The 16,217-nt window shown below is 40.0% G+C and overlaps 1 protein-coding gene and 1 pseudogene across 2 annotated transcripts in view; both read left to right on the plus strand.

The window, feature by feature from the left end:
- The window catches only part of LOC144652677 (uncharacterized), a 33,558-nt gene extending 18,304 nt beyond the window's left edge, over nucleotides 1–15,254 (plus strand). Inside the window, exons 13-18 of the mRNA XM_078512745.1 lie at nucleotides 95–239; nucleotides 1,631–1,685; nucleotides 1,946–2,041; nucleotides 2,149–2,198; nucleotides 3,329–5,709; nucleotides 13,852–15,254. Coding sequence (XP_078368871.1) covers nucleotides 95–239; nucleotides 1,631–1,685; nucleotides 1,946–2,041; nucleotides 2,149–2,198; nucleotides 3,329–5,709; nucleotides 13,852–13,902 — 2,778 coding nt within the window. The 3' untranslated portion in view covers nucleotides 13,903–15,254. The remainder of the gene's footprint in view (nucleotides 1–94; nucleotides 240–1,630; nucleotides 1,686–1,945; nucleotides 2,042–2,148; nucleotides 2,199–3,328; nucleotides 5,710–13,851) is intronic.
- LOC144652484 (uncharacterized) overlaps nucleotides 1–16,217 on the plus strand; it is a 214,025-nt pseudogene that overhangs the window by 67,872 nt on the left and 129,936 nt on the right. The window lies entirely within an intron of this gene.

Genomic DNA, 16,217 nt, shown 5'->3' on the forward strand with positions numbered 1-16,217 from the left:
ATTGTCTATGAAAAAGATGCCAGGCGATCAAGATTAAACTGATACCACATATAGATAAGTTCACATAAACACAATTTTTGTTCTTCTCCTCCAGCAAATGAATCTATTTCTGGCACGGTTCCGACACCACTTTACTGAGTACCTATTTCGGTGCAATGGCTGTCACGTGAATCTGTCAGGCAGGTATTACCGCTGCCTTGACTGCATTGATGTTGCCTTCTGCTACGACTGTTACGTGGGTGAGTAGTCATGATATTCTTAGCAGCCAAAAACAGTATTGTAAGGGGTAATATCACCTTACTATTTACAGGAAAGGTTCTCTTTAGCTGTCAAGCACGAGTCAAATCATTTTTATGTAATAATGATAGTTGCCTCAAACTCAATTTTGCCCTTAACCTTCCATAATTTGACTTCACTCACTGACTGTCAGACTGTTCTTTGTAATTTAAGGGTTTTTTGTCCATGTCCTTAAGCTAGTGGTAGGTGTAAAATTCATTTCAGAGGCAAACTAATATATTTATGTCAAAACATTAAAAGCATCACAGAAGTAAATAGCTGTGGTTTACATTACATGTTTTTTTTATCAGACTTATTTGATGCTTCATTGACCTTCACCTGAAATAAAATAAATAAAATAAATTACTATATTTAGAGAGGAAGCCACATCAGCGCTAGCTGGTTTTCATGCGGGTCCTCTGTCCAGGTCGAATTGGAATTTGGAAGTGTTGGTTTTTTCAGGAGGGAGGAAAACCGGAGAACCGGGAGAAAAACCCTCGGAGCAAGGCGAGAACCAACAACCTGCTAATGAGAGTCTAAAAATGTTTGGGTTGTAGCCAGGCATGTTAAAAATTACGAATGAAAAAAGTTAACACTGGCTAAAAATATTGTTTTTGGACGTTTCGGCCACCTCTGTTGCCTTTTTCAGCAAGATAAAAATGCAAATGTTCAACGGCGTCCTGTTAAAATACTATGTAACGAATGTGTGAAAACTAAATGAACTTTCCGAGTGCAACAAAAGTCTCTAGAGCATTCTTAATGATCGAGTCTATAAACTCTTAATGCTATTGTAAACGTTTGGTAGCGCTATGTGTTCGTTTATAGCGTTCCTATCTCGCACAGAATACCAAGCTTCAAGAATTAGTCGTTGTTTCCACACCGTTGACCTGTCAACAATTTCGACGCTCTTCAAATCTATTTGATGGTCGTTAAGCATATAGTGTTTTGCCAACAAAGAGTTTTTATCCAATGTTGTGATGGCCTTTGCGTGGTTTGTTTGTGTTTATTATGTAGCATATATTTTCTGAGAAAGATCTTTATCACAATAAAAGAATACTGAATTCTTCCAGCCAACAGGAGTCCAAACCATGACCATGTCTCTGGCACACTCCCTCCCTCCCCCTACCCACATAATGTACCCTGTCAACTGTTAGAATGCCCATTCTATTTCTGTGGGACAATGGGAATTGCAGAAACTCATGTCCTTATCTCAGCACAGATTTAAAGCGCGGATTGGCCAAAAACACGACTTAATTGTTTGTTTTCCTGTCAGGGGCGTGTTAGTAATTAAATAACAAATATCATGAATATGTTTTATGCTTGACATTGAATTTTTTTTTTGACACACAAACAGCCGGGATAAAACTGGAAGAAAACCACACAGAAAATCATGAAGTTATTGAAATAAAGTAAGTGTTGAAATTCACAGCTCACAGTGAAGTTAATATGGTTGTACAAACAAAAGAATAGAAAATACGGAAGGAATAAACGTACTAGGTTTTGTTAGCCATATTCACTGGGTAGCTTTTTCTATTCACATTTGGTTAAACCTTACAATTTGACCCGTACTAAAAAATCAAACTTTAGAACTACTTGCCATGAAATGGAGTATTTTTTCATTACTTGACCTTCCAGCTCTAATGATGTGTTTGGTTATTCCGTTATTCAGATACAAGTGTGGTGTTTGTAAAGGTTTCATACTTGGGACCCGGTTTTGCTGCTACGAGTGTGAGCACTTCTTTTTGTGCATTGTATGTCAATCAAGGTAACATACATTTTCTTTTATAGCAGTAGGTTACCAGCTATATCAGCTTTTTTAGTTTTCTAAACTTGCTTAGTTATTAATATTTGCCAACAATAACTTTATTTTAGGCACCCTGCTGCCCACAAAGTGACGAAATTTCCAATGAAGATCAAGAAAGGTGAGACAGGCAGAGTGGTAAACGATCTGGAATTATAATTCTAATTTATCAGTTTTTTCCTGAATACAATTTTGTCACAACTGCAATCATTAAGAAGCAACAAACGTCCGAAATAAAAGTGCTACCGTTAAGTTCCGTGCATAAGCTGCACCGCCGATTTGGGAGCTCAAATTTCGAAAAAGAAAAAACACTAAAGACAATAAGTAAAGTTTAAAGTTCAAGTGAAGTTCTATTGGTAAACAAAATGGGAAACAATCATGGTTTCAAAACACTGACACGGTGGTTTTCGCAAAGGTTAATATGAATTTAGTCTTAATTTGTTTACAAGGTGGACAAGAAAGTAACGGCAGTCTCAGAGTCTACGCTTCATTATGACACAGTTTTCTAAAAAGGCTAATAGATTATACGCCTGTAAGAATTTTCTGTCAGTCAGTGTAAGAGGCTAGAGATCTTGACCTTCTCTTCAAAACTCTTTGCGAGTACAAACCAGCTTAATTTGCTTGTCTGGCCTGAACTTGACTAAGTCTCTGTTTACAAGGAGGTAAGGTAACCCTAGTGCCAAGGGTTACCCTTGCACTTGCACATTCACTTCTTTTTCAACGACGTGTTTGCAAGGAAGCTAGGGTTACTCTGGTGCTAGGTTAACGCTAGCACCCAGCTACTGTAGGGTTATCTTAGCGCTAAGGTAACCCTAGCACCCACAGAATTTGGAATTTGACTGAGCTTAGAAATTGAAATCTGATTGACTGGAACGGAAATTGCGAAAAAGCGGAAGTCATTAAAATTAAGTTTATTATCCATTGCGTTGGTTTATTTACAATGTTAACTAAAGCATAATCCGTGTACGTCGTCCCAGGCAGTAGGGTTACCCGACCTATAAACGTTTTCCTTAAAAAAGCGGCCCAGGCTATCTTTAACCCTCTTGCTAGGGTTACCCTGGCAGTAGGGTTACCCTATCCACTTGTAAACAGGGCCTAAGAATAAACTAAAAGACTTCCCCCCATGCATTATAATAACTTATTTATCAAGTTGGTCAGGTCTTCGAGGTAATTTCGCAATTAGGTGTCTGGTGAAAGGAACTGGGCCCAAGTGCTTTAAATTTATACTCATTTCTGTTTTATGTTTTACAGAACCGTTCGTGGAGGAGTGTCAAAAACAGCTACAGTCTCATTACAACACCTTCAGTAAGGTCAAAATTGTCCCGTGGGAACAAAGCTCGGCTGTTCACATAGATGAGATATACACACAGTTATCTTGGGTAAGGGATGACAGGAAGCCCAGTGGAGTTACACAAGAGGAACTTGAAGACTATACCGACATATGCAAGGGTGATAAGCATCATCCCAACCCTAAGCGTATTTTAGTCTTTGGCCGGCCAGGCATAGGGAAAAGTACTTTTTCCAAAAAAACTGCTATCGACTGGTCACAACAAGAAAAGAGAATCCTAATGAAGTTTGATCTTGTGCTTCTGGTTAAACTGCGAGATGTGTGTAATTTGAGAGATATCCGTGATGTTCTAAAGGCTTCTAAACTACTGTCTGGTGACGGCGTGATTTCAGTTGATGATGTCTTTAATTACATCCGTGATAATCAGGAGAAGGTGCTACTCATTTTGGATGGCTATGATGAATACAGCTGTACTGGAGAACAATCACCGGTCCGTGACATCTGGGAGAGTTCGTTACTGAGAGACTGTCACGTCATTATAACAACGCGGTATATGAAAGTTGATGAATTAAGATGCCCCAGCCATGTTCAGTTTGAGATCAATGGCTTCAAAAGCGAAAATCAAATCAGAGCGTTTGCAAGAAGGTTTCTCAAAGATAAAGAAGACGTTGACGAGTTTGTAAAAGATTTGAAAGAAAAAGGTCTCAAAGCCATGGCGGAAATACCTCTTCTCCTGCTGATGCTGTGTTTACTCTGGAAGGGAAAACATCAAAGTGGGCTGCCAAAATCACGGGCCGGCCTTTACACAGGTTTTATTCAAACTTTGTTGGACCACCTGACCGAAAAAGATGCAGATGCAAAGCAATTTAGAAAAGTAGATGACTACAAAGAAGAGCTTTGTAAATTAGGCAAGCTTGCCTTTGGTGCTCTTTTGCAAGACTGTCTTTCTTTTCATGTCAGTGAACTGCCCGACGACATTTTTAGTACGAAATTAATTGACGTCGGGTTGATTCATGTTCAGAATGTTGCGAGTTTGACTCCCGAGAAAGATGTTGTTTTCATTCACAAATCTTTACAGGAGTTTCTTGCCGCCTTTTATCTCAAGGAGGAGGTGTTAAAAGAACAAAGTACAGGATGTCTGTCCGAAGTTGACTCATTTGAAAAGATCCTCAAAATGGTTGAAGTTCTCAAATTTGCTTATGAGCTGTCAGCAGAAGCTGCATGCGCTGCTCTGCATCATCTGGGGATGGTAGGAAAGAAGGAAGGTCTGATAGAGTACAACTTCACTGAGACACCTTCTATTGGAGATTTGCCAATAAAGCAACAACTGTTCCTTAACACTTTTTTATCACACTGCTTTTTCTGCTGCGCAGTCGAGAAGAGACGAGATCTCTACTCCATGTTTCTGTCTTACGTTGGAGGTGTTTTATTAATTGATCCAGACCAGCTGCATAGTGTTGCCGAGGAGCACTTGCTGAAATTTGCCGAGGCGCCAGAGTTTATTTTCTTCTCTTACTCCCTTTATGACAAGCATACAGAACAAAGTTATCATGACTTGATCACTGTAGTGGAAGATTTGAATGCAGTTCTTGTCAGCTGTTCGGGCGAAAACAAAGCCTCAGATTTTCTGATAAAGTATCAATTTCCCCGAGTAGATAAGTTTTTTCTGAAGAAGGAAGGGACGAAAATGAACATTTATATGACTGAGATCAGAAAAGACAACGACTTCACTTTTCCCACTGAAATGCTTAAGGAGAGCCCCATTTCATCGCCAGAGCCTACTCAGAAGAAGAAGTCAGTTGGTGGCCAGTCAAATGAACAAGACAACAGAACTACTTTATGTTTGACTGAAAACAATGATAGCACCACTGATACACCTCCACATTGTTTGTCTTGTGTCAGTGATATTGGTATTGTTGGTATAGAAAGCCAAGAGATGGAGACGCTTGTTAAGGTTTTACCTTTTGTGTCGTCTCCACGAAGGATACATATTTTTGGTAAAGTAGGTGCTCCTGAGTTGTCAGAGACCCTCACAGAGACCCTGGTCTCGCGTATTAACTTTACAAACAGACTTGCAGTGTTACAACTTGAGCGTATCAATTTGACAGCCAAGGCTGCTGCTGTCATTGCCAGATCTCTGCCCCAGGCTCCTAACTTGCGTGTGCTCAACTTGTCATCTAACCCTCTTGGTGAAGGAGTAAGTGATCTCACACGACATCTCAGCTGTGTTCCTCGCCTGAAGTACCTGCGCATTTATAATGTTAAGATGACAAAGAAACAAGTGACTGTTTTGACTGAACCTGTACGTCAGAGCAACATCTCCACCTTGCTGTCATCATACCACGTAAGTTTTGTGATTTTTGTTGCTATTTGTTTCGACTGGTTGCCTTTATACTGAATACTGCTGAGCTCTTGATTTCCTGATTTATTTTCTTTCCGTTGTTTTGACGAACAAACGCGAGATTTCGTTTGACAATAAGTCCGTTCGAACACAGGCAGCCCAATCTAACGATAAGAGCCACAGTACTCTAAGACTCAATTTATAAGGATTTGTATGGGAATGAAACAATTTTCTTTTACGATATAGAAATTCGAACGTTTTATGAATAAAATTGACTTACACTGTTGCTAAGTCGTGTTCTTTCTTGTTTGCCAGCTCCTCGAGCCAATTTGAAGCGATTTGGACGAGTTATTGCTTTGCGAAATTTTGAACACGTGTACTTTATTAAATATTCCCAAGGCTGGAAACTATTTTCGACAGCATCTCACTCGAAGCGAAATAATCCATCAGCTGAGATCCGAAAATTTGGGTTTATGGCTCACTTGTGGGGAACAAACGAAACATGTCTTATCTTAATCTTTGACTATTGAGCATCATAAAAATGTATGATAGCAAGGTCGGAACGGTAGCTTTCTCTTAGTAAATCGAATTTTAAATTTGCCCCCCCCCCCCCCCCCCCCATACGCTTCTTTTGGCCGCCATCTTGAATTTTTGGGGAAAGCTACAACGCTGCTTGTTTTTTTCTTTTAGCATGAACGAATCGCATTTCAAACGCAAATTAAGAACGTATTGGAACTAAAAACATGATTTCGTTCATTCTAGTGTTTCAATTATAACCATGTGACGTCATATGTGACGTCACGACGCCTGATTATTGATCACAATATGACTGTCTGTACCAATAAATATAGCAAAAAGTGCAGATTTTAAAATTATTTCCAGAAGAAAAGAGAGCGAACAGATAAAATAGCATTGCCATTCAAGTGTCTTGAATAAAACCCCCTCAAAGCTAGCCCAGTGCAGATATATCTCTTCATGGACAACATTACATCGTGCTGCCGTGATCCGGTATCACAAACCAATTTTGGAAGCCTCAACTGAAAGCGAATTTCCCCAAAAAAGGAAGCTTCTTTAGGAGCATCTGTCTATTACGTCATCCCAGACCTACATCCACAAAGAGTTGGCTCCAGCACTGTAGAAAAGCTGGTGGATCTGCTTGCGGATGTATTCACCAATCCATGGAAACAAGATGCGGTGTTCACAAGCTTGTCCACGGGCATTGAAGCGACAACAGGAGTATGTTATTGTGATAACTTACTGCAGGCCAAAAGCAAAGGAAAGCAGGCAGCTTATGACTATGTAGTGAATCGTTGCTCATCCAATCCTAGTTCCTCGCGAAGCGAGGCCGAAGGCCGAGCGTAGCGGGGTGTATAATTTTGTCCCTCAAAGGGATCAGGCGGGATGAAATCTCGTGTGGAGTTTACGGTCATATATATTTCTATATATATTTGTGAGCTTGGTGTGTGGCGGAAATGACGTCACACGGCCGCCGCGCGCTGGTGGCCTAATGGTAAGGCGTCGAACTTGAAATCAGATCTTCGGACCTGAGGTCGGGGGTTCGAATCCGGCTAGGGGTTTTTTTTTACTTTTTGTTTTCTTTTTTTTTGTGGGTTCGAATCATGAGCCTTTCATTTTTATCGTTTTTCTTTTCGGATTAAAATAACATTAATTTCCACATAATACTCCCTCAACGCCTATTCAGGCTATAAACCTTTCATCGCCATCAGGTGCGCGCGGGCCGAGGCTTCGAATCCTCCTGCCGTTCGTTCTTCTTTTTTTTTACACCATCAAATAAATGTCCAAAATGCGATTATCCAATAATTTGTCGATGATTTTGAAAATAGCCTGCGCTTCCCAACGCTTTATACCTCTTTACGAACCAGAAAAAGCCACCATCTTTAAAGCGGAGTAGACCCTGGGAACGAGGGTGTCGCGGCCATGCCCGTTGAAATAAAATTTCTAACAAATATATCTTCCTGCCTACTGTGGAAAATTGAATATGTACAATTCAATTAATGTTCAACTTCAAATAATCCACTCCTTATTTATAACACCCCCCCCCCCCCCCCCCCCCCCCCTCCCCAACCCAGAGCTTCGCGAGGCCCTGCGAGTCACGTATTACTAGTTTAGATTACTTTGATCCGTTGAAGAAAGCAAAGCTGAAGTCTTTTAAGGATCTGACAGCTGTGCGCCAAGTTCGCAACAAGGATGTGGTAAGTCTCGTCCTCCTGACTCCCCCAAAAGACAACCAAAGCCAAACTCGCATTTTCAGTGAAGTCATGGAACAAGCTTCTTAGTGTCACCGCAAACAAGCCTGAAATGGTCAAATTCCTCATGTCACAGTGGAAGACAGAAGCGTTTCCAAGCAGGCTCGGCAACCAGATTATGTACGTAACAACGGAAGATCAGTGCTGGCGACTATGGGCAGCCTCATACAAATCAGTTCCTGAGCTAGTGTGTAATCACGAAGAGGCTGATAACCGTATAGCTCTCCATGCTCGTCACTCAGCAGACACGTGCATCACCCACTCTCAGGAAACTGATGTCTTTGTCCTAATGCTTGGCCATAGCCGACACCTTGAAAAGTGCTTCATAAACGGAAGGGAAGAGGTTGTTAACAGACTACTCTTGAGAAGCAACTCGACCCAGGCATTGACAAGCACTGCTTCTTGCAATTGAAAGCTATTATCGGCATACGCGCTATCACAGGCTGTGATACCATCTCCGACTTTTCTAGTAAAGGAAAGTGGAAAGCAGTCCAGCTCCTCCAACACAGCGAAAGGTACGTCCAAGCTATGGCGAGTATCGGGGAGGAGTGGGCAGTATCCGAGGAGATCTTTAAGGCTGGTTCTCATATGATCGCCCCGATCGTCTCTGTCGCTTCTGTCGTTTGGAAATTCTGAGGCGATCGTAGGCGATCGAAGCGATTGGAAGCGATCAGGGGGTTCTCATATGATCGCGCCGATCGTCTGGTATATGCAAAATAGGTTTAATCAACCAAGATAATAATTCATGATCTTTTCTTTGTTCCCGCATATGAATGTTCGATTTTATTCCGATCGACGCACGTGTGTTTTTTCAAAACTCCGACACCACTTATGGCAACCTTCGATGCAAAGGATCGATATTTCGGGCCTCCTATCTATGGAGCAACTAGACCACAGTGATAGAGAAAAACATAATGTCACGAGTTTAAAAACAGTATTTTAAAAAAGACCTCACCCGTCTTATACAACTGAGTGTCAATTGATGCAGCTGCCGATATACTTTAAATTTTTTTTTACTCTTACTGAATTTATCTTTCACCTACTTTTATGATTTTTATATTCTATTGTATTATTGATTTATTTATTTATTAATGTATGTAGTACATTCTTCAGTTCTTCTCTAGATTTAAGGTAATTTTATAGCTAGATATATATATGTAAATAGTGTCCACAATTAGTTTTTTAAGCTAAATACTTCAGACACTTTAATAAAGTATTTCATTCATTCATTCATTCATTTACGGCGAAGAAGCGAAAGGGAGACCAAACGGAAACGTAGTTCTGGGTAATACTGATGCACCATGGGACAGTTTGGATCGCTTCGATCGCCTCCCTCTGTGGCAGTAGTTCTCATACGATCGTTCGCGATCGCCGCGGTCTGCGACCGATCGCCCGGATAGAACACGGGCGATCGAAGCGATCGCGATCGCCCCGATCGTCGCAGACGTCTCTGTAATGTTCTCATATGATCGCCCCGATCGCAAGCAAACTTATTGAAGCGACAGAGGCGACAGAGACGATCGGGGCGATCATATGAGAACCACAGCCTTTAAAGATACGGAGGCATTAGTGTGTCAGCTGTACAGGAAGACGTGCCAGAGTGTGCATGTGCTGTGCTATGAGATTCACTGCGCCAAAGGCGGGAAAGTGAAGCCAGAGGCTCTCCCCACCGTGTGAGTCATCTCCACGACTCCATGTTACAAGAGGAAATTTTCAAGCCGCAATCTGGAGAAGAGCCACTGAACCGCTCCCGGTAATTCCCTCCCCTCACGGCCACGGCTGAGAAGTAGACAGTATTTCTAACGTTGTTGAATTTGTGTGGCTTGGATCTAAGTCGGCTCCAGAAGAGTTGACAGGAAGTGACAGCAGTGAAGGAGGACTTTATACGATTGTGGCGCTTCTGTACTTAACAATCTCTTTTTACTGAGCCCTAGTCTAACCTTATGTGTGGACAAGGCTATATTATCTGATTTAGGGTATACTGATTCATGGTGTAGTATACTTGACTAAACGTAGAAAAAGACGTTAAAAAAAGTTTAAGAGCGTATTTTATATCTAGCATTGTGATGTAGAACGCCTTTATGGTAATTTTGTTATTTCAGATGATTGAGGAGCAAAAGGAAAACAAGCTGAAAAACAAAATGGCAGACATTGTGAAGTCATTTATGACGTAGTTTGCTTTAATAACCGTAAACAATGCTAAAATAATGTCCCAAATACGAATTACTTTCAAATGTATGCCTAAGCAAAAAATCGCATGTATTTAAGAACGAATAAAAAAAAATTAAGGATTTTTTTTAAATCCAAGATGGCGGCGAAAAGAAGGATATGAGGGCAAATTTAAAATTCGATTTACACAGTGAAAGCTACCGTTCTATCCTTGCTATCACACATTTTTATGATGCTTAATAGTCAAAGATTAATATTAGACAAGTTTCGTTTGTTCCCCTTAAGTGAGCCATATAACCCCTCCAGCTGATGGCCCGGGGGGGGGGGGGGTACTCCCATGGATGGGGAGGCTCCGCCCGAAAGGGGTACCTTTCGCTAGGTATATAAAAGGGAGGGATTTCACGAGTTTGAGTATATGAAAGGGTATGGAAATCTGACATTTGCTTTTAAAGTGTCTTTAAAATTTTCGAACAGACGCAATTTATGGCTATCATTTTAATTTATTAAGCGCACTAAAATGACAAGAAAACGTCTTTTTAGTACACACCATGCTCTAGGTAAGAAAGGGGACCTTTTTCAGTTAAAGGTAACGAAAGAGGACAATCCAAAAATGGTAAAAGGGTAAGGGGAGAACGGGGCGGAGCCCCCCGTATAAAACTTTTTGAGTACCCCCCCCCCCCCCGGGGCTGATGGACTAAAATATCTTCCGTGAAATTTGTCAAATCGCTACAGAATTTCCACAACCGTAATCTCCGGTAATTTCTCTTTCGTATCGTTGTCCACTTGGTTCCGAGTGCTCCTGTGAAGCGTAGAAAATTCTTCCAAAGTGCTATTTTTGCTTTTCTTGTTATGCGCGGCCCATCAAACCACACACAAAATGGCGTCCGGGCGACAAAATCGACCTCAGTGGTGGAGGACATCGCGATATTGTCACTAACACTTAAATACGCTGTGGGACCCGGAAAGGTCGATTTTCTACCGGAAATAAAAACTGGCGTTTAAGAAATCACGTGCCGGTGATTTTCTATTTCCTGTAGAAAATCGACCTCTCCGGGTCCCACAGCGTATTTAAGTGTTAGTGACAATATCGCGATGTCCTCCACCACTGAGGTCGATTTTGTCGCCCGGACGCCATTTTGTGTGTGGTTTGATGGGCCGCGCATAACAAGAAAAGCAACGATACGAAAGAGAAATTACCGGAGATTACGGTTGTGGAAATTCTGTAGCGATTTGACCAATTTCACGGAAGATATTTCGCTTCGAGTGAGATGCTGTCGAAAATAGTTTCTAGCCTTGGGAATATTTAATAAAGTACACGTGTTCAAAATTTCGCAAAGCAATAACTCGTCCAAATCGCTTAAAATTGGCTCGAGGAGCTGGCAAACAAGAAAGAACACGACTTAGCAACAGTGTAAGTCAATTTTATTCATAAAACGTTCGAATTTCTATATCGTAAAAGAAAATTGTTTCATTCCCATACAAATCCTTATAAATTGAGTCTTAGAGTACTGTGGCTCTTATCGTTAGATTGGGCTGCCTGTGGTTCGAATTATTTTAATTTGTTAGTGAAAATTCAAACTCACAAAACCTTCATTTGACATGTAATAGCGGGATACAATATCTATTTAAGTTTCACTGCTTACATTGTTGTAGCTCTGCTGTAAACTTATTTGTTTTGTGCAGTGCTTTGCAGCTCTGCTTGTCTGAGACTCATTTTCACGTTTCGGCGTTTTAAATCTCAATTGCATTCAATGTCGTTAGAGATAAACGTCTTGCATTTTTCATTCAGAAACAACATTTCGTGAGAGAGTTATTTCAACTCTCAAGTGAATTATATTTACTTTCTGGCAGTTGCTTTTTGTACGGTGCTTAAATATAGTGTCTTAAACAGAATACTGACTCGTGGGATACAGTTACGTTTGTTGCTTTTTGTGCCTGTCTTTTCCTGTTGGATTCATAGTGACTACAATTGATTAATGATAATTAGACAATATATGGTCAATGTTTGCGAAAAGCGGCTCAGAGGCGCGAAACAGCAGTGCAAAGTGACCCAAAGTGAAATACCATTTCAAAGCAAATCACATGGTGGAAATGTTTGGCTTTTCGAATGCAAATATATATTCATGGGAAAGGACTATTCAGGGAAAAGGTACGAGTTCTGACGTTCTTAAAAGACAAACAAGAGTGTGTGCTTTATACTTTGTAAAAATCTGTCATTTTGTAAAGTTTTCAATTAATAAATCAATTTTGAATTAATAAACGAAGGAACCCATTTAAACGAAACTTGTTTACGTCAGAAAAACCTTGTTTTGATAAGCTATGGAAATTTTATTTATGCTCGTTATTCCAAATAACACTCAAATCCATGTGAACGATATTAAAAGATTTTCTGTTCAAAATGCGATACAAGATAAAATCTGATGCTGAATTAAATCATTTATTACTGCAGTATACTGAGCTTAGAAAGTGTGACAATTCTTTTCTTTAATTGTGTCCTTTGTGATTTCCAGGTAGGCGGATGTAGTTGAACTGCCAATTCTTTAATGTTTGTGAAATAGAAATTTGAAGAAATTTATCACCCTCATTTTAGTGACTGTTTAAGCTTCACTGAAAGTCCCTTAGCTAATAATCAGCGAAAGATCTATTGTTCTATTAGACCAAGAAAAAATATGTTTCTCGACTCGCCCGCTTCATTTTTGGGTGGCCGCTTCTCTTTTTTTAGTGTTTGTTATTGGGAAAGTTGGAACGAGCAAAAAACAATAGGCGTTACTCCTCAATTAAGTACAAAGAAAATTTTGTTTGTCTTTTATTTGGCCTAACATAAAAGAATATATTTGTGGAAAACCGAAAGGTTCCCCGAAAAAAAAAAACCGCAAATCTAAGATTTAAAGATATTGCTTGCATACTATTTTTACTGAAGAGAGTTTTTGAACGAAAACACCATTCACTTCTAAAATAAAAAAAATCAAAGCCTGACCAGAAATTTCCTTTTTTTTGCGTTTTCCAAAGCCTGAGGGGCTATATATTTATTTTTTTAAGGGAATTTCCCATAGCGCTACTGTAGTCTACGCCCAGTGATGGCTTTTAAAAAGTCAAGTAGCTAACGAAATAATAGTGAATAAACTTGTAAACGCTTGTCACAGATTTCTTTTAAGATTTGTCAATATTTTACCATAAAATATAGAACAGCATGTGTATATTTTGGTAGAAATTTTATTCGTTTACCAGGCTTTGCTAAAGTTTTATGGGTCAGTCCCACGTCCCCCTCCCCCCCCCCCCCCCACCCCTCCCAATGTAGGGAACTTTAGACTTGGCGTCTTTAGAGATGGCGTGAAGGAGACTGACTCCCTTTAACACTGAGGCTACTAACTAAGATAGTTTGCTTTTGAGTACCGTTTTCTACACCAAAGAACAAAAATTCCTATTTATTAATGTCGCATGGGACATGGAAATTTAGCATATACCTCAATAATTATGAACAATATTTGAAGTCTTAGTAATTTTTATAGGCATTGTTTGTAAGCGATCTATGTTTTATGCCAAACCGTTTTAATGAAAAAGCATTTTTATTGCAAGCTTTTACATAATATAAATAACTGTTGGGAACGATTACAGTTTTTTAAGGTAACCGAGGTTTTGTCCGCAATTAATGACCAATGTGTGTCGATAGAGAGGATTGTGTTTAGCATTGTTTTGGGATTTATGACAGGATGAGAAAGGGAACCCCGAACCTGAACATAAATGGCCAACAAGTCATTGATTTGAGTCAGATTCTGTAAGCGACTGCAAAGAGACCAACAAGAAACTGGATCAGAGACTGAACAAGAGGACGAGCGGCAGACTGGAAACAGAGAATTAGTCACGTGATCAACAGAATAAGAACAAATCAATACAACTGATTTGGAATGAATTGTCAGAAGTCCATACACCTAGACCGAAAGGTATTTTGTGTATAGTTATACCTGCCATGTCTTAAACACACAGCGGACAAATGTTCGTTGCGTTTGCATTTTTCCGCCAAAAATTGGTGCTGGGAAATGCAAACATCTGTCTCAATTTTTTTTTATGTCTTTTACTTTGAAGCGAAATGTTTCAACATTTGCTGAAAAAAATTAATAACCGTTATACCGCAGTTTTTTGTGGTCTTATACTTCAGGTTGCTATAATCTTTTGTAATGATCCAAAAAACGTTTTGGGTATTACTCTCTAAAATCTTACGAAGTTCATGGCAGTTAAAAACCAGTAGCGGCGTTGAGTATTTCATGTTTGACCGCTGTGTCGTTTAAAGCATGTAGGACTGTGACCAAGTTATGAAATCAAACACGGGAACACTTTACGGCGAGTCAAAACAAAAGAACAGGGGGATCTCACATGAAGTAAAAGAAAACAACGTTAATCTTACGGTGTGACGGCCATTTCGAACTGATGTCAAGTCTAGAACCGACAAACCCTCGGAAACTGCTCGGGGCGTGAGGAAAATTTCTTAATTTTGGTGAACAATTGGATGTCCCCAAAAAAGGCTGTAATTCGTGTCCCCGTAAATTTTGTGTTCCAGATCTCTGAGTTACTAACCAACAGTGTATTTAAAAATCGAAATGGCGGCCACACAAAAAAGACGGTCATCGCAGATAATTAAGACTAACTTTACTGTGAGAGCACCCTGTATCTAAGAATTTTCCAAATCACTGTAGTTCTTTCTCCCAATAGCTTTGATTTAAGGTGGCTCCGCAGTTATACCGGGTGACATGGTCCGGACATACTTTCTCGGCTTTAACGCAATGGCTTTAAAACTTTGGAAAACTTTCTCCTATCATTTGGAAATAATTTGATAGAATTCGATTGTTGGTCGTAGACAATGCGTCCAGAATAGCAGGGGAGCCATCTTTATATCTAAGAATATTTTCTGTTTTTGTGTGTGCGCGTGTTCGCTGCCCGTAAGATCCAGTGTCTTCTAACCTTGTTCATTTGCTGGTTTTAAACCAACTTTTCTTTCGCGTTATATCGCCAAGTACAGGGTCAGACAAGGTTAAAGTCTGTACTAAAAAAGCTAAGGAAATGTTGTACATAGGAACTATTGAATTAGCATATTGATTAAAATGCCCACCCAGCAAATTGTGAATGACACTTAGCTATAAGGCGTAACCTTTGACGTTTCAATGTCATCATCACTTTACTGTGAAGTCAAATGTTTACAAACATGGAAAAAGGTTTAAAAATAGCTGTGGGATGATCCGAGGAGCAAAGAATACTGAAAATACTTGAAAAGATGCTACCGCGAAAAACAGTGATGTCACTTGATGTTGGGACTGAATAATGGCAACGTCAAAATGTTTTGAACGAATAGAGTCCATCTTGACACTTTTCGTTTCAGTACCATCATTTCATAAGACTGGTTTTCACTAGCGACGCAAGCACAAGCATTTATAACAGTATTTTGAGAGCGGTAAAGGAATTTTTGTCTTTTTTGTTTTTTTTTTTTTTTTTTTTTTTTTTTTTATCTACCCCCCCCCCCCCCCCCCCCCCCCCCCCTCTTATTTCACCGTGAAAACGGCTTTCGAGGCAAGCATAAGTACTTGCTTCTGAGCACAAGCAAGCACAAGGTTCAAAATTTTTCCTTTTCTTGTGCTTGCATTCGTGTAAAATAAGAAACCGAAACACCGCATAAACACAAGAAAAAAATAGTTTAGTCGGTCTCCTTTCTAGCCAGTTAAAGCACTCGTTCCAGATTCCCTAAGATTTCCCTGCGTCTGAGCATTGGAAAAAATTGGCGGAGGCTGACATTGATTTTGAGAAAAGTTTTCGGAGGCTCAGAAGAGTGTAGGCAAAAGACACAAGCGTGGACTTTAGTAGAGAAAGAAATGGGAATGACTTCTTTCTTGAAAAATATCTATAATCCCGAATGTTTCGTTTTCCTCCTCTTTTGTAGTCGTTTTCGCTTTTTTCGTCACAAGAGTAGAAGAGACAACAACAATCGATTCCTGAGAGTGTCTGCCGCCATATTTGCCGAGAGAACGGAGCCTTCTAACTAGTAAACATCTTGTTCTTGTGCTCATGCTTATGTCGACGTTCGTTTTC

This window comes from Oculina patagonica, chromosome 4 (genome assembly GCF_052425735.1).
Source record: "Oculina patagonica isolate OP01 chromosome 4, crgOcupat, whole genome shotgun sequence".
NCBI classification, from domain to species: domain Eukaryota; kingdom Metazoa; phylum Cnidaria; class Anthozoa; order Scleractinia; family Oculinidae; genus Oculina; species Oculina patagonica.